The sequence below is a fragment of the Garra rufa genome, chromosome 17 (genome assembly GCF_049309525.1).
Source record: "Garra rufa chromosome 17, GarRuf1.0, whole genome shotgun sequence".
Classification (NCBI taxonomy): domain Eukaryota; kingdom Metazoa; phylum Chordata; class Actinopteri; order Cypriniformes; family Cyprinidae; genus Garra; species Garra rufa.
In genome coordinates, this window is record NC_133377.1 from 31356458 (window position 1) to 31378861 (window position 22404).

Here is a 22404-nt window from a genome sequence, read left to right on the forward strand (position 1 = left end):
CAGAAGACTGTGCTTGATTAGGTTTCTCAAACTACTGAAAGTCTTAGAACAGACATCACATTTAAGTCTTTTACAAAGTTTATGAGACTCACATTGGTGAGCATGTAAGCTTGCCTCCTGAATGAAGGTTTTGGGACAGAGCGGACAAGCATATGGCCTCTGCCCCGCATGGTCGACCATATGCTCTCTAAAAGAGCTAAAAAAGCGAAACTGCAGATTGCACTGCGTACAGGAATAGCATCGTCTTTTTAGGCGATGATGTTGCTGATGGAACCATAGTTTACTCCACCTTTCGAAGAACTGTCCACAATGTGAGCAAGTATATCTGAAACCAGGAGCATGTGTTTGCAGATGAGCACTCAAAGACCTGTACGTCTCAAATCGCTGACCACAACGTGAACATTTAAATTTCCAAAGACTCTGAGTGATTTCAATGCATTCTAGAGGGCTACTTGGGGAAGTACGGTTAACATCAGAACAAGCAGGTGATTGAGCATTTGGAAGCTTGACTGGTGAATGGGTGGAATAAGTTTTAGAATGTTTTGAAAGATCTGTATCTCTTGTTTGTATAGGTTCCACATCCATCAGTTGAGGCAGTTGCCGGAGCTGTTCTGAGATGGTTGCCGTTTGGGAACTCTGAGATGTGGTACACTTTAAAGGGTAGATTTGGGTAACCCCTTGCATGATTTCGGTGAGTGATGCACCACAAATCTTTTCCTCCCCACTTGACTGGCAACACACCTCACAATGAACATTCATCTCTGAATCCTTCTCATAACACTGTCCACAGGAAAAACAAATGTATGGGGGAGAGTTGGTGTGTGTTTGAAGGTGGAGAGTGTACTGGCACCATTTTCTGAAAAGCTGTTTGCATATTTGACACTTAAAGAATACTGGTGTGTTCACTTGACCATCAACTCCTTGACTTACAATGAAGCCCTCAATGTTATTGCTCGCTTCATTATTTTTCCTTGCGATGCATGTTTTGGATGCCTGGTGCATCCTAAGTGCAGACAGGGCACTGAATCCATGACCGCAGTGAAAGCAGGAGAAAGGTGTCTCACCAGCATGATCTTGAGAATGCTTTTTTAGAGCTTTAAGTTGGTTAAAGCCTTTTCCACAAATCGAGCAAGCATATGGTTTAACAGGCCAGTGGGTTTTTTCATGAGCTGTTAGGCTTGATTGCTTCCAAAATGTCTTTCCGCAGTCTTTACAAGTCAAGGACTTCTCCGCTTCATGCGCTTGCATGTGACTCTGCAATTTGACGTGGCTTACAAAGTTTTTCTTGCAAATAAGGCACCCGTAATTGTTTGAAGTAGTTCTCTTGCTCTTTATGTGCTTCTGTTGTTCACTGTTTGTTTTTGATTCCTGCAGGTGGAGTTTAAAATGACATAGCAAATCATCTTTTTGCAAAAACCTTTGGCTACAGCAAGGGCAAGGAAAAGAGGTATCCTGTGTATGTACTTTACGGTGGGACTTTAGTTTTGACAGTTGAGCAAAGGTTTTTCCACAGGTCTTGCATTTGTAGGGTTTGTCACCTGTATGAATGCGTCTATGAATGGTGAATGCTGTAATGTGCCGAAAGGAAACACCACAGTATTTGCATGTGAGAGGTTTCTTCACTATTTCTTTAGACTTGGATCTTACCATCCTGTTATTAGTCACTTTGTTTGGCATTACAGTGCAGTGTTCGCTATCCTGTGTGAAACCATCCACCTTCTGTTCTGTGTAGGGTTGAAGTGCATTGTCTGGCTCAGGTGAGATATCAAGTACTTTTTCTCCTGATGTTTCCAATCTTAGTACATCTGCTTTCTGAGTAATGTTGGGTTTAGTTTTCGTATCCAGAGAAATTTGTTCTGACTCCTCCTTGACCACATTACTAGAAATTAAATTACAAATCCCTATTGAGACTCTATTATAGGGTTGCACAGAAACCTCAAATGAATCTTTTTCACTTGGCTCAGCAATATGTTCTTCCACTTTGTACTTATTGACTTCTTTCTTTAAATTGGAGGATAGGTCAGTGGGAGAAATGCATAGGACGTCTGTTTTTGGTGTTATCTTGTAGGCCCCTGCAGTTATTGGTGAGATCATTTCTACATTGCCTAACTTGGTTTTCTCATTATCATTTTTCTCTGGTGTGACTACATTATTTTGGTCCTCAGTGGAGCATCCACTAGTTATATTGAACTTTGTCAGTAAACTTTTGGCTGGTTCAACAAAGTGTTTTCGTCTCTTCCGACCACGTTTTCTTCCTTTCAGTACTTTAATTGTTCCCTTATTCTCAATCTTTATATCTGCCAGCAAATCATCATCTTCTTTAGCAGTTTCTTTAGAGAGTTCCTGTTTATTCTCTGTCCCAGGCAAAGGTAAAGATGTTTTGCCTTCCTCATTAAAAGATGTAGGCATGCTCTGAGACAAGGGATCAGCAGTACTCTGAAGCAATTCTGGGGGGTCAGTCCCCAGTTGTTTGGTAACAATAAAATTATTATCCATAATTTTCTGCTTTTCTGGACTTGCAGCTGCTTCGACAGTATTTTCTGTGTTGTCTTGACATGGAGAGAGATCTGAGATCTGGACAGATGGAGAGGTGTCATCTTCTAAGTCTGCTACAAGTAACTTCTCTTTCTTGCTTTTCTTTGAAGGGAGTTTTCCTTGTCTTAGTGTCTTTTTCTCATCAGTGTATTGGTCTTCAATATCAGCGGCACTTTCTGTGCTGTCTTGACATGGAGAGAGATTTGAGATCTGGACAGATGGAGAGGTGTTATCTTCTAAATGTGCTACAAATAATTTCTTTTTCTTGTTTTTCTTTGAAGGGGGTCTTCCTCGTCTTAGTGGCATTTTCTCAACAGTGTTTTGGTCTTCAAATTCAGCAGCCTGCATGGAACTGGAACAAGTCTCTTCAGTGATGTCTAAAGACACTGTGCTCTTGCATTCTGTTGACAAATTCTCAACCACTGGATCTGAGTTTATTTTTTGTGTGCGGGTTGATTTTCTTAATTTCAGTACTGGTTCTTCTGGAATGTCTGTTATCCTCTGTGAGTTCTCAGAAATTTGAATTTGTGTGTTGTCTTTACATTCCTCTTCTTTAACTGTTTGAGTTAACAGGCATGCCAACTTTCTTTTCTTTCGACCAGCTTTTCTACCCTTTTTCTTAGGTTTTTTTGTGGCTTTAAGGTCTTTTTGATCAACTACAGTAGCATCTTTTTCAGGCTGCTGTGATCCTAAAGTCTGACCATCAGAAAATTTACAGAAATCTTCAACTTGTGTAATAGTGACCATGACACCTGCCTCATCCGATCCAGTGTTTTTGTCTTGAGACAAAGAAACACTACCAAATCCATGTGTTTCTACAATTTCCATGGAATTTTTGGATTTCTTCTTAGGAACATTTCTGTCTGTTTCAAAATTCTCAGAGGGTACATCTCTCACAACAGATGGGACATCTGACATTTTACCCTCTCTGTGAGCCAGTTCTAGGATATTGCTTTGTGTTTTCTTTGTCTTCTTCATTGACCTCGGAGGGCTTGCAACATCTTCAGTAGTGATGGAAACCTGATTTTCCACATGACTTTCAGCTGTTTCACTCGAGACAGAATTTGTCTTGCTGTTTGAAACTGAATTTTCTTGCTGCACAGTAGACTGTTCTCTAATATTGCTGATTGCTTGGGTAACATGTGTTTTGCCTTTAGTGGTCTTTTTAGGCTGTCTTTTCATTTTCACTTTTGTCTTCTTTTGTTTGATAACATATGAATTGTCCATTTCTGTCTCTGCTGCAGAAACAAGTGGTTGCATTTCTTGTTGCATTGTTTGGTCAACTGCAGGTTCAGGTACCATTTCATGTTTAATGTCAGACATTTTCTTAGATTTTTTTGCTGTGCTGTGAACTGAAGCCTGCATTTCGAAAAGAGGGACTGCATGGCCATCCTTCACTTCCTGTCCAATTGCCTTTTCCACAGTTCTTTTTTCTTCTAAAGTCATTTGTGAACTGGATGCCACTATGTTTCCACTGGATTTTGAGGGTGCTGAGACCAAATCTTCATGCTGGTTTACAATGAGTATTTCTGCTACCTCGTTTTTGATTTTGGTTGCAGTCTTTTTTCTTGTCTTTTTCAGTGTGCTACTTAGTCTTAAACTGTTTGAAGAGTCAATCTTTGCAGATAAAATAGAACTGTCTTGTGTCACAGTTGCTGATAAGCACGTTTCTTCAGCCAAGTGGTTGTCATTTGTTTTGTTTCTAAAAGATCCTCTGGGTGTCACAGTCTTTTCTGGATTTGAAACCACAATAGATGAAAAATCTTCTGAGGGCGGTAAACTGACACTGTCCTGTTGACTAGTAGTGGATGTTTGTACCTCTGCAAATTTGTGGTCTGTCTTTCTTTTCTTTCTTAGTGTCTTTTCTGTGTTCCGTTGGCTGATGCCTGAAAAGTCTGTTTCTGGAGTCAAATGAGCAGAAACTTTTTTGTCCAGTGTTTTTCTTGTTCTGAGTCTTTCTATAGTTGGTTGCAGAATGCTGTCATCAGATTCTGAGAGAGGATTCAATTGTATTGCTTCACATTTAATATCTGACAATTTCTTTTTTGGTGACTTTCTTGGTGTGCTGAGAATAACAGGAGACTCGGCTTCATTGTCTACATTTGAAACAGGATCTGCTTGCTTAACAGGGCCTGTAGAAAGCTTGATGTCCAAAAGAGTAGTTTCATTGTCATCTGTTCTAGTTACCTTTTTCAGAGATCTTTTTGCTTTCACCACTGTTGTTTTGGAATTCATCATGTTTTCCATATCCTCTTGTGGACACACATTGGGAGTTTTTGCTGCTTTGTTGATATGGGCTCTTTTCTTCTGATTTGATTTCTTTGGGTTATTCTGAGGGCTTAGAATGTTTGAAGAATCAGTCACTAAGGTTGAAATAGATTCTGTTTGACCCTCAGAGTCTAGTGAAGACTGTCTATTCAGCAGACTAGTTGCACTCTTATTTTTTCCTTTAGAAGTTTTTATAGGACGACTTCTTTCTTTCTGATGCAATTTGTCATCCACTACATCTGCCTCAAGTTCTGAAAATGTTGTCGGAACATCTTTTTGTAGTGTTTGCTTTGTAGTCTTTTTTCTGGATTTTTGTAATTTTTCTGAACTGGACTCTAAACTAGAGTTTGGAGGTTGGTTTACTGGAGAATTACTGACTCCTTTTATCAGAGTGGTGTCACTGACCTGAAAATGTGATGTACAATCCTCTTCTGGGGACAAAACAGTGCTTCGAGACAAACACTGATTGCTAAGGGTAGCAGCATTTTGTAACTTTGTTTTTTTCTTCAGTTTCCTTTTAGAAGCAGCTTTCCTGTTGATTCTAGCATTTGATGGTACTTCTTCCTGTGAGGCTTCAGTGCAGCTATGATCTGCTTTTTGTGAGGTCTCTGTTGTATCTGCCACTAGTTCAAGTTGTGCCATTCGACTTTTTTTCCTCGGTGTAGGTGGGTTTAATTCAACATTTTTAATTGAGTCCTCCTCTTTTGGTGCATTGCTTTCATGATCAGCCACTGAAATGTTTTGATTTGGTTCCTCGTGTCTTGTTGTGTCTAGTTTGACAGCACTGTCTAATGTTTCAGATCCATACACAGAAAGGTCATCTCTTTTAATAGATTTATATGTCGATCCAATTAATGCTTCAAGCTCAGATTTTTTTCTTTTTCTTGCTTTTTTATGTGTTTGTAATGCTTTCTGTGCGTTATGCTGAGAGGAGCAATCACTTCTTGATGTTGGAGAAAGTGGAGCTGCCTGTACATTCTCAGTAGATGGAAGAATACTGCTTTCTGAAGTAATGTTAAGAAATGCCTTTTTACTTTCAGGGTTTTTTACATTTTCGTTAAAAGGCAGAACAGCCATACTTAGACATTCTGGGGTTTGTTTCCCTTGGACATGAATATCACATTCATCTGTAGAATGTGCAGAAGTTGAGGTAAGCATCAGTGTCACATTTTTTGAATTGCTCTCCTTTAATTTGCCACTTTCGACTGATTCAAACTGAGAATCTTTGCATTTATAATCAGTGTGAATTCTGTTGGATACAACAGGAAGATCTGGAACTCTCTCTGATACTAAAGAAAAGTTCTGAACTTCAGGGGCAACATTTGTTCCTAGCTTTAAACTGAGTTCAGTTTTGGTAATAATAGATGTCTCTTGAAAATTATTAGCCTCATTAGGTAGACTTTTCTCAGAGATCCTTTCTTTTGTTGGATAGTTTTCACATTCATCCACAGCTGTGTTTTGACTGCCCACTAAGCCTGGAGTGGGTACAAGATCATTAACTTGCTTTTTTAGCTTACTGCCAGAGTATTGACTGTTGGCCAGATATGCAGCACTTTGTTTCATTACTGTAGTCTGAAAGACATGCGGATTGCTTGTCTTTACCCTCTCGTCTTGCACATTATTCTGTGAGGAATGAACCTGAGAAGCTTTTCCATCTGTAACCTCTGCTTGGTTACAGCCCTTATGAAGATCAAGATGATGAAAACCATATACAGTAGATCTTTCCGGAACAGTTTCTTTGTTTAATTTTGCACGTTTGAAGCTAGTACTTGTGCCCGTAGTTTTTCTAGGACTGACATCTTTGCCCGACGGCCCTTGTGTTGTTCCTTGGAGGGTGTGATCAACAGATTGGTTGTCCAAAGGAATTCCTTGAAAGTGTTCACTTTTCATAAAACTTTCTGATGAAGAAAATGGAGCATATGAAGTACTGTTAAATCCTGGTAATAATCCTGGCTCATGTTCTCTGATTCCAGCCATTCCTAGTTCCTCTTTTCCTAGAGATGATCCAACATCTAAAATGCTTGGCTCCTTATTTTTCCCCTGCAAATAGATGAAATATATAACAATAAGTTTATATTTGTTCTTTTGTGGCTTATTTTACATTGTTTCAGAAAATATCAGCACCCACCCTTTCAAGGATGTTTTGCCCATCCTGCTTCTCATTATCTTTGGATCCTGCAATCTGATAGTGGTCCTTTAATCTAAAATTCACCTCAGGTTCAGGTCCTTTATATATAGAATTATAGTCTATTAGGGGGCCAGATTCATTCATGGATAAGGTCTGTTCCATTTCCATTCCATTACTCATCTCTAGAGCATCTTTGATCACTGATGTCCAATTACCATTTCCCTGGTCCAAATCTTGGTTCTGTGAAAAGACATTAAATGACAGTGAAAAATGAAAATACATTAAGATATTAAGTGACAATGGAGAAACAACATTTATTATGGTTATGCTGTGTATGGGGTTATATACCTTTTCATGTGTCCCATATGCTTCACACAACGGGTCTTTCAAAAAATCACTTTTTTCCCTTCTCTCCACTGCTATGTTTTCATCCACTTCAGTGCCAGGTTTAACGAAACAACGATTATCAGGAGAATAGGAAAATGTATCAGAGTCTGTTGACAAAGCTGAAGAAGTTTCATGGTAATCTGGTAACAAAGCCTTAAATGCACCACTCATACATGATGACAGTGACGTCATGGGTTCTCCATCAGCAAAGCTGTTTCCTATCACGTCATGCTCCTAAAAATAAAGAAGAGGTATTTGAGTTTAGAAACGAGGAACTGGATGCAACCGAATATTGTTGCTATTCAGCTCTACGATTGGCTGTCACCTAACTTTGGCTGTGTTCGGCGCCAGGTACTGTGAGAGAACTCTTCTGCTCTTTCACCATAATTTTCCTCATAATGTACAGAAATATAATTACTGTAACCTACCTCCTGATGCTCCCCTCCTGTATTATAGGGAACCCTGCTGTTATGGCTTCCATGTGTATTCCATGGTGGTAACTTGCCATCCATGGTACCCAAATAGTTTGAGTTTAAATGCTCCTATGAATTGCCTGTGAGAGGGAAAAATTTGATTTAGTAAGTTTAGAAATTAGATTAGTTTAAAGACAGAGTTCCTTCAAAGCAAATCACTAATAGATATCTGATCTCATTCAGACAATAAAGTGATAGTTTACCCAAAAATTTAAATTCTGTTATTAATTACTCACCCTCTTCGGAACACAAGTTAAGATATTTTTGATGAAATCCAGGAGCTTTCTGACCCTGCATAGACAGCAACGCAACTGACATAGTCCATGTGACATCAGTGGTTCAACCGAGAATACTTTTTTGTGCGCAAAGAAAACAAAAATAACAACTTTTTTTCAACAATTTCATCTCTTCCGTGTCAGTCTTCAGCGCATGTTTATAGGAGTACCATGATGCATACGTGTGATGCTGCTGACTCAAGAGCATATATTTTTTACACTATATATATTTTATGTCCTTAATACTTTTCTGGGCCTTGATCATGATAGTTGTGTTGCTGTCTATGCAGGGTCAGAAAGCTCTTAGATTTAATCAAAAATATCTTAATTTGTGTTACGAAGATGAGGTCTTACAGGTTTGGAACGACATGAGGGTGAGTAATTAATGACAGAATTTAAATTCTTTGGGTGAATTATCTTTTTAAGTGCCAGAGTTTTAGCAAAGAAACCTGTTTTCAAATGCAATCTAGGCAAAACATGATATATATTGTTAAACATGACAACATAATAGAAACCTTTTCTGAAGGAGAATATTTATGCATATTAATTCCATTATTATTGTGTCTGTTGTGCCTTTATTTTACAAGCAGCGTTTCTAATCATATTAAAGTTAAGATTTGAGCATGTTTTATTAAATCTGCCTACATATTTTATGTTTCAGAATGAAAATAGAAGACTGCTTGGTCAAGACCTGAAGATGAACCTCTTGACTGCTGCAAAAGGTAAACTTACTTTATTTACTGTTGTTTTTTAGATTCACTTTTAAAGGTTGTATCAGCGATTTCTAGCCTGAAACATATTCAGCTGACCTTTCTTCACGATCCGCTCGCTGCCTGCCCCATAAATTGTCTGTGAAAAAAACGCGTCTCTCTGGTCAGCCTAGGGTCCGAGATATGCCAAAAAAACAACCGGCGCTACCAACTATTCCACAGATAAACAAACAGTGTTCCAACCAATCAGCGTCAGGGGTTTGGTGTTGTGGACTTTCGCTCCGCCTCCCTCACATCCCTGCACCAGTACGAAAGTCCACAATACCAAACCCCTGACGCTGATTGGTTGGAACACTGTTTGTTTATCTGTGACAATTTATGGGGCAGGCAGCGAGCGGATCGTGAAGAAAGGTCAGCTGAATTTGACACTTTATGTTTCAGGCTAGAAATAGCTGATACAACCTTTAATCTCCATACCTGCACCTTCTCTCTCTTGTATGGCAACTTTCTCAAGTCTGAAACTGCCCAAACATATCAGACATACCTCTATGGCACAGAATAAGGAAGTAACTGTAAGCCAAATCTAACATCTTTGTGTCTAACCATTTAATTTAATTTCTAATCAGTTTTACAAGTTTACATTTTTTTTTTCATCAGTGATGGAGTTTTAGTTGTTGTGTTGGACAGTCTGCAAACTAATTAAAATTAATTCTTTATTAACTCTAAATTAGGCAAATACAATTATGATCCTTGTAATATTTTTATACTTGTATACACTCATAGTTACTTGTTTTGCTTATTTTTACCTTACCTATACTTATATATACTATTATATATACAAGAATATAGAAGAAGTTTACTTCCAGAGCAAACATTTACAGATAATTTACTCACCACCTTGTCATCCAAGGTGTTCATGTCTTACTTGCTTCAGTCGTAAAGAAACAGTTTGAGGCAAACATTTCAGGATTTTTCTCCATATAGTGGACTACAATGGTGCCCGTGAATTTTAATTTCCAAAATGCAGTTTAAATGCAGCTACAAAGGGTTCAGCCGGGGAAGAAGGGTCTTATCTAGTGAAACAATATGTTATTTTCTAAAAAAAATTTATACCAAACAATACAATACAAGGTATGTAGGGCGATTTTGAAGTTGGAGGAGAAAATAAGATGGGAGTTTTCGACATACCCTAACTAGCTAGCTAGACAAGATGTGCTTTTGAGGTTAAAAAGTATATTAATTGAAATTTTCTTTGTTTTTTTTAGAAATTAACTGTTCCTTTCACTAGATTCTCAGCTGGGATCGTGTAGAGCCCTTTGAAGCTGCATTTAAATTGCAATTTGGAAGTTCAAACTCACGGGCACCATAGAAATCCACTATATGAAGACAAATCCTGAAATGTTTTCATCAAAAAACATAATTTCTTTAGGACTGAAGAAAGAAAAACATGAACATCTTGGATGACAAGGGGGTGAGTAAATTATCTGTAAATTTCTGTTCTGGAAGTGAACTTATCCTTTACCAAACAATCAGACAAACGACTCAGACTACATAGGTGTCATGACAAACACAACTCTCCAGGTGATTATTCTGATAATGACAGAAACTATCATTATAATAGTGATTTGTTTCATAATTTTAAAAGCACAAAATGAATGTTAATGATCGTCACAAAATTGCTTGCAAAACTAGGTAGGGGGGAAGATTCACTCCGAGTTTCTTGTGTAGTCGACCATGAAATATTAATCAAAAGCGTTTACTTCTAGTGCACAAATAGTCATTCTACGGTTTCGATTGACTGAGTTTGTTTGTTGGTCGCGTCTGAACCTTAGCTATGTGCTAATTCGCAAACCTTATTGCATTTATATAAACTCACATGAAACACGACTTAAATAGGCTCCCTGTTAAAGCCCCAGTCGCCATCTGCGCGATGAACTCTATAAAGCAGTTTCCGTAGGCCAGTTTTGACCAAAAAACACAAATTCTCGTCAAGCCACTGTGAGAAAACACGGTGGGCTTGTTCACTCACCGATCTGGTCGGCGCGCTGAATCCCTGGCTCGCCCGCGGTCATTGATTATTGTTTAATAGGAGTAACGTTAATGTCCATTAATTTTAGAGCGTTGCTACTGTATGAATATCCGTGAAGCGTAATTATTTTTCGTATTCAATGCATCTGCTTATGCTCCTCGTGGTGGTCTGTTGTGGGGTCCTGGTCTATCCAAACACAACATCCGTAATAGACCGGAAGACCGAGAGGTCTGTGTGGTGTGGGACACTTCTCGGGATGTTATTAGTGTGTTGCACTGGGAGTGCATAAAAGTTAAATATTGTTATGTTATAGAACTGGAAACACCCACAACACATATCGTCATGTATTATATGGGTCAATGACAAATAATGATGTTTGATAAAATGAGAATCGTTTTAAAATCTAGTTCAAAAATGTTCTAAATAGTTAAATAGGATGTACATTTTACATTGAAATATTGTCATGCTTCTTTAAAAACCTTACAAACTGTTAATTTGTATTAATATTTTTTAAAACAAAGCACAATTAATTTTTAACCATAACTTTTTTCGAAAAATTCCAAACCTTTACATTTTTTTTATTTTTATTTTGATAGCCAGACAGTACAGACATTTACATGACCTATACATTTTAACTTTAACACCCACAATATGAAAATGACTTTAACTCAGAAATTAAAACATGTTTATCATGTAATTTCCTATGTATTTTTTTAAATTCAGACTAAAATAGGTGATGCCACTGAGCCATAATACACAAACAGTTCATTCACTACTTTGGATACTCATTGGTAATGCTGTTTTTATTGAGCTTTATATTACATAGCCTACATCTGTAGTTACATCCTTGAGGTGTATTTCACTCATTACTTTATGTGCGCAAAGTTAAATGAAAAAGTCAACCACCAATTTTTCAATGAGATTTCCTTCTTATACACTGGCATTACAAGCCCTCCATGACTGTCTCCAGTTGCTTCTGAACCTGAGACACATAGGGCTGAAACCAATTTCTCATCTCCTCTGTCTTTTCCTGAATTGTGCTACGCATATTCTCTGTGCTCTTATCAACTTTCTCTTTGAGGTCCTGCATTTGTGATTCCAGTTTTTCTTTTATTCCTTCTCCCTGGCTTTTCAGCAGATCTGCCAGAGTTGTCAGCCTCTCCTCAGCACGCTGCTGCATTGAGGTGAAGTAAGGCTCGAGACGATCCTTCATGTCGTCCATTTTCTGAGTAGCACGAGTGCGGACCTCCTCAAAGTAAGTTGCCATTTTCCTTTAGATCAGAGACAAAACAATAAGAGAAATTGATCAAAATGAAGAATTTCATAGATTATTGTTACTTTTAACTTTTTTATACATAAACATCTAAAATAAGCTTTCCATCGATGTATGTTTTTTTAGGATAGGACAATATTTAGCTGAGATACAGCTATTTGAAAACCTGGAATCTGAGGGTGCAAAAAAAAAAAAAAAAAAAATATTGAGAAATTCGTCTTTAAAGTTGTCCAAAAGAAGTTCTTAGAAATGTGTATTACTAATCAAAAATTAAGTTCTGATATATTTACAGTAGGAAATTTACAAAATATCTTCATGGAACATGATCTTTACTTAATATCCTAATTATTTGTGGCATAAAAGAAAAATCGATAATTTTGACCCATACAATGTATTGTTGGCTATTGCTACAAATATACCCATTCTACTTAAGACTGGTTTATATATGTATATTTGCATTTTTTATGAAATGTTTTTTTTTTTGTATAAAAATCTATTTATATCATATCTAAACTGTATATACATGTTCTTTTTATATTTTTATTTAATCTAAAAACTGTAAAAGTGCATATCTATGTTATTGATTACAGTTTTGTTTTTTTAAATAACAGTATTATCATATCCTGTCATATATATATTCTCTTCTACAGTAACAGAAATATCAAAATCAAAATTTTTATTTAATGTACATCCTATGCTGTCAGTGTCAATAGGGCATATGATGCCCTATTGCCCATGAATTTTAAACAGTGATATAAAAAAGAACAATAAGTTAAGTTTGCTATGTACATACCATTCAAAAGTACAGGGTTGGTAAAGTTTTTAATGTTTTTGAAGTCTCTTATACTCATTAAGGTTGCATTTATTTGATAAAAAATACAGTAAAACTGTATTATTATACATTAATATTATTACAATTTAAAATAACTGATTTCTATGTTAATTTAATTTATGCTAATTTATTCCTGTGATATATATATATATATATATATATATATATATATATATATATATATATATATATATATATATATTCAGGATTATTTGATGAATGGAAGGCTTTTGTTTGTCTACTTTTTTGGTAGTGTACCTTATTTATATAAAGATGGAGCAAAGATATGCAAAAGCTCTTGTAATTGATTTTAATCACTCACTTGTTGATCTCTTGGACGTCCTTGTTGAAACGTTTCTTTAGTTTCTTGGCATAGGTGTTGACCTTGTTCTTGACCTCATCAGCATTCTGTTCCACAATGGTTCGGAGCTCTTCGGTGTATTCACTGACACGATCCTTAGCGTCCTCCATGTGTGTTCGGAGCTTATTGGCCAGCAGCTGCAGATCTTCATTGAATTTCTTGGCAGTCTCCTGCGCATAGGGGCCCAGTTTGGAGTGCACATCATCTTTGTACATTTGCAGCTCCATCATAGTGTCACTGATTAGTGTGCTGCAAAGAAATGAATTTCAATATCATAAATCAGCTTTCTTGACTCTAGCAGATTCAACTTCTCAGTGTTTTGTAGAATTTACTTACTCTAATTCTCTGCCCAGCTGGGTGGCCTTGATGTTGTCCCTCATCTCCTCAACCTTAGAGGTCAGCTCGGACACATGGGTCCAGAACTTATCCACTGCATCTTCCCAGCGGCTTTTTGGCTCATCCTGAAACAGGATGCGGCCCTGGCAGCCTGCAAAGTCAGAATGGAAAACAAATATTCATTAGCGCGTCTAATATTTGTTAATGTAATCCATTGTTATAGACACATCATCTGTAGTGTCATGTTCTTAATGAAAACCATCACATTATCCATTCAAAGGATATGTTGAAGTAATCCAAGTTTTAAGCATATGCTGTTGCGTCGTTGATGATCTCTTACCTGAAATAATAGCGAGAGCAAGGATTACAGCCACAAACTTCATGGTTGTTTTTGGACAGTCCACCAGACAGATTTTCCAATGTGTTCTGTAATGGGAGTTTGGAAGCAGCTGGTATTTATATGACTTGGATCTCAGTCATGTTGATAGCCATAATGTGACTATGAACAGGTGAACTGGCAGTCTGTGTCCAAAGTTCTTCTCTTCAGATATTTGTTTATCGCAGTCTTCCATTCCACGTTGCATGACTAAAGTTCCAAAAGGACAAGATGTGCTATATTTTAAAAATTGGTTTGTTAAAAATTAATATGGCTCATTGGTTTAGGTGTTCTAGCAAGAGCTAAAGTGAAAGCACAACAACACATTTACAATGGCATATTTAATTTATTTTTATTAAACACAAAAAATACCAAAATAAATAAAAAAGGTAGAGATGGACCAGGTCATAAAAAGTGAGACATTGATGTAAATGTCAAAAAAAAAACATTTGTTGCATAACAATTAATATTTCATTATTATGCAACAAGACATTTGCCACTATAGAAGCATCTTGGCTTGCATGATTCAAGGATCAAAGCTTATCATTTATCTCACTTATAGTTAACATTTTATCTCTGCACTTCACATTCACCCCATTTAGAAGCATTGTAATACTTAAAATGGAGCTGTAACTTTAAGAACAGTAAACTAAGAATCATTCTGACTTATTGTATGCATGCTTTTTAGTGTCTATGTATTGTTGGCTTCTTTCTATAGATTATTTTATTTTCTACAGTTTGTTTTACAGTTGCCAATCAATTATGGGAAAATGTCATTGTGTTTTAAACTAAAACAGGATAAGATATCTGCTGTCAGTCGATTATCTTGAGCATTTCTTGCATGACGACTTTGTGCAAGAGGACAATGATAAACTCATTTAGCTCACGTAGCACACATAATAAATAGATTAAATATTAGTTTAAGTTGAAATATATATATATATATATATATATATTACAATGCATCAGTGCCTTCAAATGATGTTGTTTATTGCATTTCGTTTTTATAATTATTATTTTTAATTATGTAACATAAAAGGTTCAGGCATGAAAAACCAAGGGATGCATGGTACATTTTCACAACTTTTTTTGCTCTTTAAATGTTTTAGTAGGCCAGTTTTTTTTTTGTTTTTTTTTTGTCCCAGACAATTACCATCTGATAATTTCAAGCCTCATATTATGGGTCAAGGCCACATGCCATTAAATTTAAAGTCTGAAGTAATGCTGTCAAGGTGCTCTGGGTGCTTGGTGACAGGATGTTGTCAAAATGAACAGGTTTTGAACCCTTTATTGAATTCTTTTGTCTGATTAGCAAATGTAAAAGATAAAGATAAAGCAGTTCACATTTGTTGCATATGGACAGCTTGGCAGCTTTATAGATAGTACATAAAGGAACAATGAATTTAGCAAGTGCTTATCCTAGTACCACTCCTACTCTTGTTACCTTTGTGGCTTTAAAAGCTGGAATACATGACTTTTAATACAGATATTTGCAGTCTAGACAAGTAGATAGTTGCTGAAAGTCAGAGCCAGTTTGTAGATTTTGGGCATTCAGTGTTGACAGAGTTCACAGAAATTTGCATAGTGTGTGGTGGCCATAGTCTCATTTGTTGACATTTGTCATCTCCTAGCAAAAAGACTCATGTTTCAATGTGAATTTGTGTTCAGAATGACTTAAAAGTCTGGTAGTGTGTGATCCACAGTAATTGGCAAGTCGGCAAGTGCTGAATGTGATGATGCCTAATGTTTTTACATTTCTGTTCCAGTTTCAAGTGTATTCCAGTTTAAATAATCATACTAGGGGTGGCAGAATTAAAAGTTCAGAATTAAAATCTTGCATTTGGGCCTTAGCATTACAAATATTTTATTGCACGGTTAATGTACTACTAAATACATTGTTCTGTTAATATATGTTGTCTAAACCACAGAAAAATATATATGCTTATTCATATGGGAAGGACTTAGTAAGCAGGAAAGGGTGGTAAATAGGTGGTAAAGATATGTATGAGCAGTATTAATTAAGATACTAGCCTATTATTTCACCTACCTGAATGGAAATAACACAAATAACCACAAATGTTGTGAAGATTCGTGCTCTGGAAATCCTGGTTCAGTTTGGCCAACCACAAATGCCTTTTGTTCCTCAGACAGTTTACTGCACTCTTCTCCTTGATTTGTTATAACTTTTGGCAGTTTGTAGTACTCCAAATGTTTTTTCCCCGCTCCAAACGATTAGTACAGCCCAAAACATGACAATAACAGATCATTTTTATCAGCAAAACATGTGAGTTTAGTTCGGTTCAGAGGCATTGTTTACGTTCAGTGCCACGAAAATGGCCATTTGATGATGCATTGTGAAAACAATGTTTGCGTTTTATTTTATTTTTTATAACATTTTTTTTTTGAGCAGCACAGAAATATATTCGCTTTAGGGCTGTACCGTTATCGTTTACGATTCCTCGATTAAAAAAAATCGTTGATTGCATTTTGACCATGTGGAGTAACTGGCAAAAACACAGAAGTGCCACATAGACCTTTTTTCAAAGCTGCATGATATAATAAACCAATTTCAAAATTATAATAAAGCATAATGTAATTATGAATTCACAAACGCTACAATCCAATTAAATAAATATACCTTGTGCATGTTTAATATATGCGCTTTAATTATTTGCATGCGTGTAGGTTACGTACGGTTACGTACGTGCGTCTGGCGGCTCCATTCACGGTCATCATTTAGTACATGTGTGGAGTGTCTCAAACTTCATCTGCATATTGCTGTGAGTTTTGGTTTATTCTAACGTTTATCTGGGAACGCAAGGTGCGCCATTTCATCACATTTGTAAGGTAAATTATTTATAAACATACGCAAACACAGGAGGATACATTAAATATATTTCTCATTATGCTAACTCTTCATCGCGATTTCAAACTAAAAGCTCAAACCCTCACTCTTGAGTTTTGATGTCCACATATTCAGTACATGACAGTAGATGTAGCATTTCTGTAGTAAAGAAATGGGCAAATATAAAAAAAAAAAAAATAAGTTAGCATATGAATTAAATGTTGTTTAGCCAATATTAAACAAGGATTAGATCAAGCAGTAAAGTGTAAAACAATCGTCAGGCCCTTGGCGCCCTCTGCAGTCATTTGTTATAATGCGTAATGTACATTAGCTCTATTTATAATACATTATGTATTTCAAGAGTTTTCTTGAATAAAACCATATGATTACTTGCTTTTAATACTTTATTTGAACTAATTATTATTGCCTCATTGCTATTTGTAAAGGTCTGACTACTAAGTTAATCGTCATCAATTGTAATCAACCAATTACTTGATTATTAAAGTAATCCTTAGTGACAGCCCTATTTAGTTAAAACCCCAAACCTTCTAAAGCCTTATAACCACAGTATTATGAATTAAACAAAAATGGTAGACAACAAGTAATATTCAAACTATTTTATTTAGCAATTTTTTGAAAAACATTCACGAGCAACAAAGAAATATACCAGGTGAAACCCTCAGTGGTAACAGAACTGTCCTTTTGCATTTCCAAAAAGTCTCTACAGTCTTTTAAGACTGCTTGTTTTTGGCAAAGGACTCCCAGAGAGCTGTTAACTGGGCCTTCAGGTCCTGGGCGTATGGATCTAGTTTGCTCAGCTCCTCTGAGTAAGGAGCCAGATTTTTCTGGAGCTCTTGACTTCTCTGGGCCAGCTGACTCTGAAAGCTTTGGGCTAATGGAGACATGCTCATCTGAAACTCCAAAAAGTGCTGGTCCAGTTTCTGCTTCAGCTCCTCGGTTTGAGGACCCATCTCCATCAAACTTCTCTCCAGTTTGGCTTTCAGCTCCTCTGCCCCCTGAACCAGAGTAGATCTCAGGGCCTCAGAGTTCAGGGCTTCTGCGTACGGAGCCACATCTTTCTTCAGCCGCTCAAGCTGCTCCTCAATCTCACCTCTGATCTCCTCAACATAAGGCTTGAGCTGGGACTGCACAGATGTCATTTCCTTTTCCAGGCGCAGTTTCAACTGATCCGCCTCTTGGGAAATTTTGGCCAGCAGGTCTTGAGTCAGAGGAGTTACTTGACTTTGAATGGCCAGGGTGTATTTGTTGATGGCATCTGCACTTTGGGAGATCCTGTCACTGAGGAGAAACGGAGATGGATCTTTGAGTTTTATGATTTGTTTTATAGCCAGTTTATCAGGTCATCATATAATTTATTATACACTTACTTGATTTCTTGACCCAGTTCTGAGTTTCGGATCATCTGGAGTGTGTCCTCAGCTGTGAGGGTTGCTTGAGACACGTAATTCCAGAATGCGTTTTTCACCAGGTCCATACTGGGCACTGGCTGGTCCTGCCACATTATATTGGCATGACAACCTAATGGATTCATAATTAAAATATATGAACTGATTTAATATACAACAATCAAAAGCCTCTTCAAACACTAATACATTTTTTAAATGAGTGAAACTCAGGCAATACTTACCAGTGAAAACTGCAATAACAAACACTGCAAGGACCTTCATGATTATGCGCAGATTCTACAAGAAAAATCAGTTTTTTGTCAAAAAAGTTTTTGACTAGTTTGCACTGTGAAAAGAACATCAGCATGCATTCATTTGTTTTTGTCCAGTTCCTTACCTTTCTCTTGTCCTCTTCTGTTGTAAGTGTTTAAGAAGGTATCAGCACTGTATATAAATGGTTGCTGAGCTTTGATAAAGGCAGTAAAGTCCAGAAGGTAGCGCCTTGCTGTCAGTTGTACATGCCATGTCACTCATTCCACATCATGAATCAACTGAACTAAACTGAACTCAGATCTGTGACTCACAATTATTCATTCAGGGTTATATTTAAATACTATGGAAGCCAGTTTCTGCCACTGAATTTAAAAAAATTGAGTTTTTATCTCACAATTCTGACTTTTTTCTCAAAAATTTCTTAAAATGTAGAGTATAAATTTGCAATTCTAAGAAATGATGTCAGAATTGTGAGATATAAACTAGAAATTAGGATTTATACAAACTCACAATTCTGACTTTTTTCTCGCATTTTAGTTTATATCTGACAATTCCGACTTTTTCTCAAAATGGTGAGGTATAAACTCGCAATTGCGAGTTATAAAGTCCAATTTTTAGGAGAAAAAATACTGATATGTTCTCAGAATTGCGAGTTTATTTCAATTCTAAATTCACAATTGCATGTTATAAAGTCAGAATTGGGACATATAAACTCAATTCTTAGAAAAAAGGAAAGAATATAAACTCACAATTCTGACTTTTTTTTCTTGCAAATGTGAGTTTGTCTCGCAATTCTGGCATTTGAGTTTATATCTTACAATTCTGACTTTTTTCACATAATTCTGTCTCTTTTTTCACATTTAAGAATTTATATCTGATAATTCTGACTTTTTTCTCCAAATTGTGAGGTATAAACTCGCAATTGTCCAATTTCAAGTCCAATTTTTAGGAGAAAAAATACTGATATGTTCTCAGAATTGAGTTTATCTCAATTCTAAATTCGCAATTGCATGTTATAAAGTCAGAATTGCGAGAAATAAACTCGCAATTCTGAGAAAACAGGAAAGGATATAAATCTTTTTCTTGCAATTCAAGTTTATATCTTACAATTCTGACTTTTTTCATACAATTCAGACTTTTTTTTCTCATATTTGAAAGTTTTGTATCTCATTTCTGGCTTTATAACTCACAATTGCCAGTTTATGTCTCACCATTCTAAGAAAAAAGTCAATTGTGTGAAAAAAGGGGGGAAAAAGACTTGATATGTTCTTAGAATTGCGAATCTGACAAATCTGAATTTATAACACGCAATTGTGAGTTTATATCGCAATTCTGACTTCTGACTTTGTAACTTGCAACTGCGACTTTATATCTCACAATTCTGAGAAAAAAATTCAGAATTGTGAGATAAAAAAAATTTTGTTTAAATTTTTTTTTTATTGTTCAGTGGTGGAAATAGGCTTCCCATAAAGTACTGTAGTGTAAAACTTTAAAACATGAAACTGTAATCTAGATGCATTACAGTATATACAGAAAAAGGAATATTATGAAATTCTGGATATACAGATTTGGTTTTGTTTTAAAATATTGTTTTGAAAAAAAAAGTTTGTTTTATGTGTTTGTTTTTTAACACCATGCCAGCTACCGTGGCTAGTTTCATGATGGAGAAACTTTATTGTAAATAAGATTTTTTAAAATATATTTTTACTAAAAACAAAAAATTATATTTGCTTTAACTTTGTTAAAAAATCATTGCAGGTGTTAACTAAATAATAATAAAAAAAGATTCTCACAGGGTAAAAAATAAAATTAATTAAAGGTAGGAGGAAAAAAAATGTATGTCTTAAATCCTTCCTGTATGGAAGCCTATTTCAACGTTACAAAAAATGTAGGTCTTAAAAAGGACGAACTTTAAGGATTGAAGACATCGGGTTTTGTAAAAATTTAAGTAGATTTAAGGGAAAAAATTGCTATTGGGAAACTTTTTTAGAAAAAAAAAGTAAAATCAGAATGCAGAATGTAAAATCACATTTGTTAGTCAATATGTTCTGCATCTACACCATAATGCTAATTTATATAGTGTTTTAGGCATGAATTCAGGTAACAATTTCACTGGCCACATTTATTAGCTAAAGAATGTTTGTGTTTACAGTTTTAAACTTTTTTTGTTATGAATTAGGATGTTTGGCTTTGAATTAAAAAAAAATGTAAGTGCGACTTTTATCTCAAAATTCTGACTTTTTTTCTCAGAACTGTGGTCAGTTCTCTGTGTTCTCCTTGACCTGATTGATAAGCGCAGATACAAACAGTCTTGATGATGGGTTTGTGTAATTGGATGAATGCCTAGGCGAGATGGTGAGTGATTTACAATTTGGCTTAAAGTAACCTTTTACCTCGCCAACAAACCACTGATTTCTTCTTTCAAGACTGTTTCAAACCAATAAACACATTATTAAGTCCAGTTCTGACTAGAAAAAAAAGACTGATATGTTCACAGAATTGTGAGTTTATATCACACAATCTAGATTTATTTCTCAGAATTGTGAGTTTATATTTCGAAATACTGACTTTATAACTCACAATTGCATTTTTTTTATTATGCAATTCTGACTTTATTTCTCAGAATTCCGAGACTTTATAACTCGCAATTGTGAGTTTAAATAAGTCAGAATACCTTTTTTTTTATTCTGTGGTGGAAATGGGTTCCGTAATATCCTGCAATTCTGACTTTATAAGTCACAATTGCGCATTTATATCTCAGTTCTGAGAAAAAAAAGTCAGAATTGCTAGATGAAAAAAGTTGTGTGATATAAACTCGCAATTCTGTGAACATAGCAGTATTTTTTTTTTCTCGTCAGAACTGGACTTTATAATGTGTTTATTGGTTTGAAACAGTCTTGAAAGAAGAAATCAGTGGTTTGTTGGCGAGGTAAAAGGTTACTTTAAGCCAAATTGTAAATCACTTGTAAACCACCATCTCGTCTAGGCATTAATCCAATTACACAGACCCGTCATCAAGACTGTTTGTATCTGCGCTGACCCCTGAGCTTCTGTCATATTGATCTAGTTGCATTGCAGTGAACACAGCTTATGAATGCATTCCAATACAAAAAAACACTGCACATTCAACGTCACTTGCTCAAATAATCTAAAACTGTCAAATTACTGTAGAATTCAAAGGGAATATTTGCAGTTTTCATGTTACACATACTACATAGTAATATTATTACATGTTAATATTTTTCAATAAAATTATGGTTTGGTGAAAGAATTGAAAATTGAAAGCATGGCTATAGAAAAGCAAATTGAAAGCATGGCTATAGTCCTAATGAAATAACATTTCATATGGACACATTTGGAATTAACAGTATTCTCTTACAATCATTCAAGGTATATTTGTGTCTTTGCATGTTGGTTTGCACGTATGAACATAAGGTTGTTGTAATGAAGATTGATGAGTCAGGTATTAAAGAGGATCCTACTGGACATTGCTCTCTTCGTCATGACACTTATCTGCATTTAAAAGAGCCTGATATCTGCTGAGCATACAATCACTAAGAAGAAATAAGAAAGGGACTTGGGACAAATAATCCATTTTGTATTTTTTTTATTTTTCTATATGATATTCTGGCATGTATTCATCTTAACAAAAAAACAAACAAAAAAACAACTAAAAGACAAATTAAAAACCAGACACGGTCAATGGACTCTGTAAAAAAAAAAAAAAAAAACCAGGAAAAAAAAAAAAAAAAAAAAAAAAAAGGTCTGTGATCAAGTAAAGCCGACAGCTACAGACATGATATGTCCATTTAATTACTCTTTTATACTTTAAATCATAATACTTGGTGTACTATACATATTTATGAAGGCACTGCAAGTGGTGGAAAAAAAGTATAC

General features: G+C 35.7%; 2 protein-coding genes across 2 annotated transcripts; both read right to left on the reverse strand.

Annotated features, from left to right (window-relative positions):
• Positions 1-11371: 11371 nt before the first annotated feature.
• On the reverse strand, positions 11372-14101 carry apoea (apolipoprotein Ea). The gene is made up of 4 exons (XM_073821915.1): positions 13948-14101; positions 13608-13758; positions 13233-13520; positions 11372-12076 (listed from the first exon to the last, which is right to left on the reverse strand). The coding sequence occupies exons 1-4, from the start codon at positions 13988-13990 to the stop codon at positions 11749-11751; spliced, it is 810 nt and encodes a 269-aa protein (XP_073678016.1). The 5' UTR covers positions 13991-14101; the 3' UTR covers positions 11372-11748.
• Positions 14102-17430: 3329 nt separating this feature from the next.
• apoa4a (apolipoprotein A-IV a) lies at positions 17431-18691 on the reverse strand. The gene is made up of 4 exons (XM_073821916.1): positions 18632-18691; positions 18477-18531; positions 18217-18367; positions 17431-18127 (listed from the first exon to the last, which is right to left on the reverse strand). The coding sequence occupies exons 2-4, from the start codon at positions 18514-18516 to the stop codon at positions 17560-17562; spliced, it is 759 nt and encodes a 252-aa protein (XP_073678017.1). The 5' UTR covers positions 18517-18531; positions 18632-18691; the 3' UTR covers positions 17431-17559.
• Positions 18692-22404: the final 3713 nt, after the last annotated feature.

Coding starts and splice junctions, on each gene's coding strand:
- apoea (XM_073821915.1), bottom strand. CDS start 13,990: ATGAAGTTTGTGGCTGTAATCCTTGCTCTCGCTATTATTTCAG. Junction 13,759..13,947: donor TGCTCTCGCTATTATTTCAG/GTAAGAGATCAT, acceptor CTGACTTTGCAG/GCTGCCAGGGCCGCATCCTG. Junction 12,077..13,232: donor GACGTCCAAGAGATCAACAA/GTGAGTGATTAA, acceptor TCTGATCTAAAG/GAAAATGGCAACTTACTTTG.
- apoa4a (XM_073821916.1), bottom strand. CDS start 18,516: ATGAAGGTCCTTGCAGTGTTTGTTATTGCAGTTTTCACTG. Junction 18,368..18,476: donor TGTTATTGCAGTTTTCACTG/GTAAGTATTGCC, acceptor TGAATCCATTAG/GTTGTCATGCCAATATAATG. Junction 18,128..18,216: donor GAACTGGGTCAAGAAATCAA/GTAAGTGTATAA, acceptor GTTTCTCCTCAG/TGACAGGATCTCCCAAAGTG.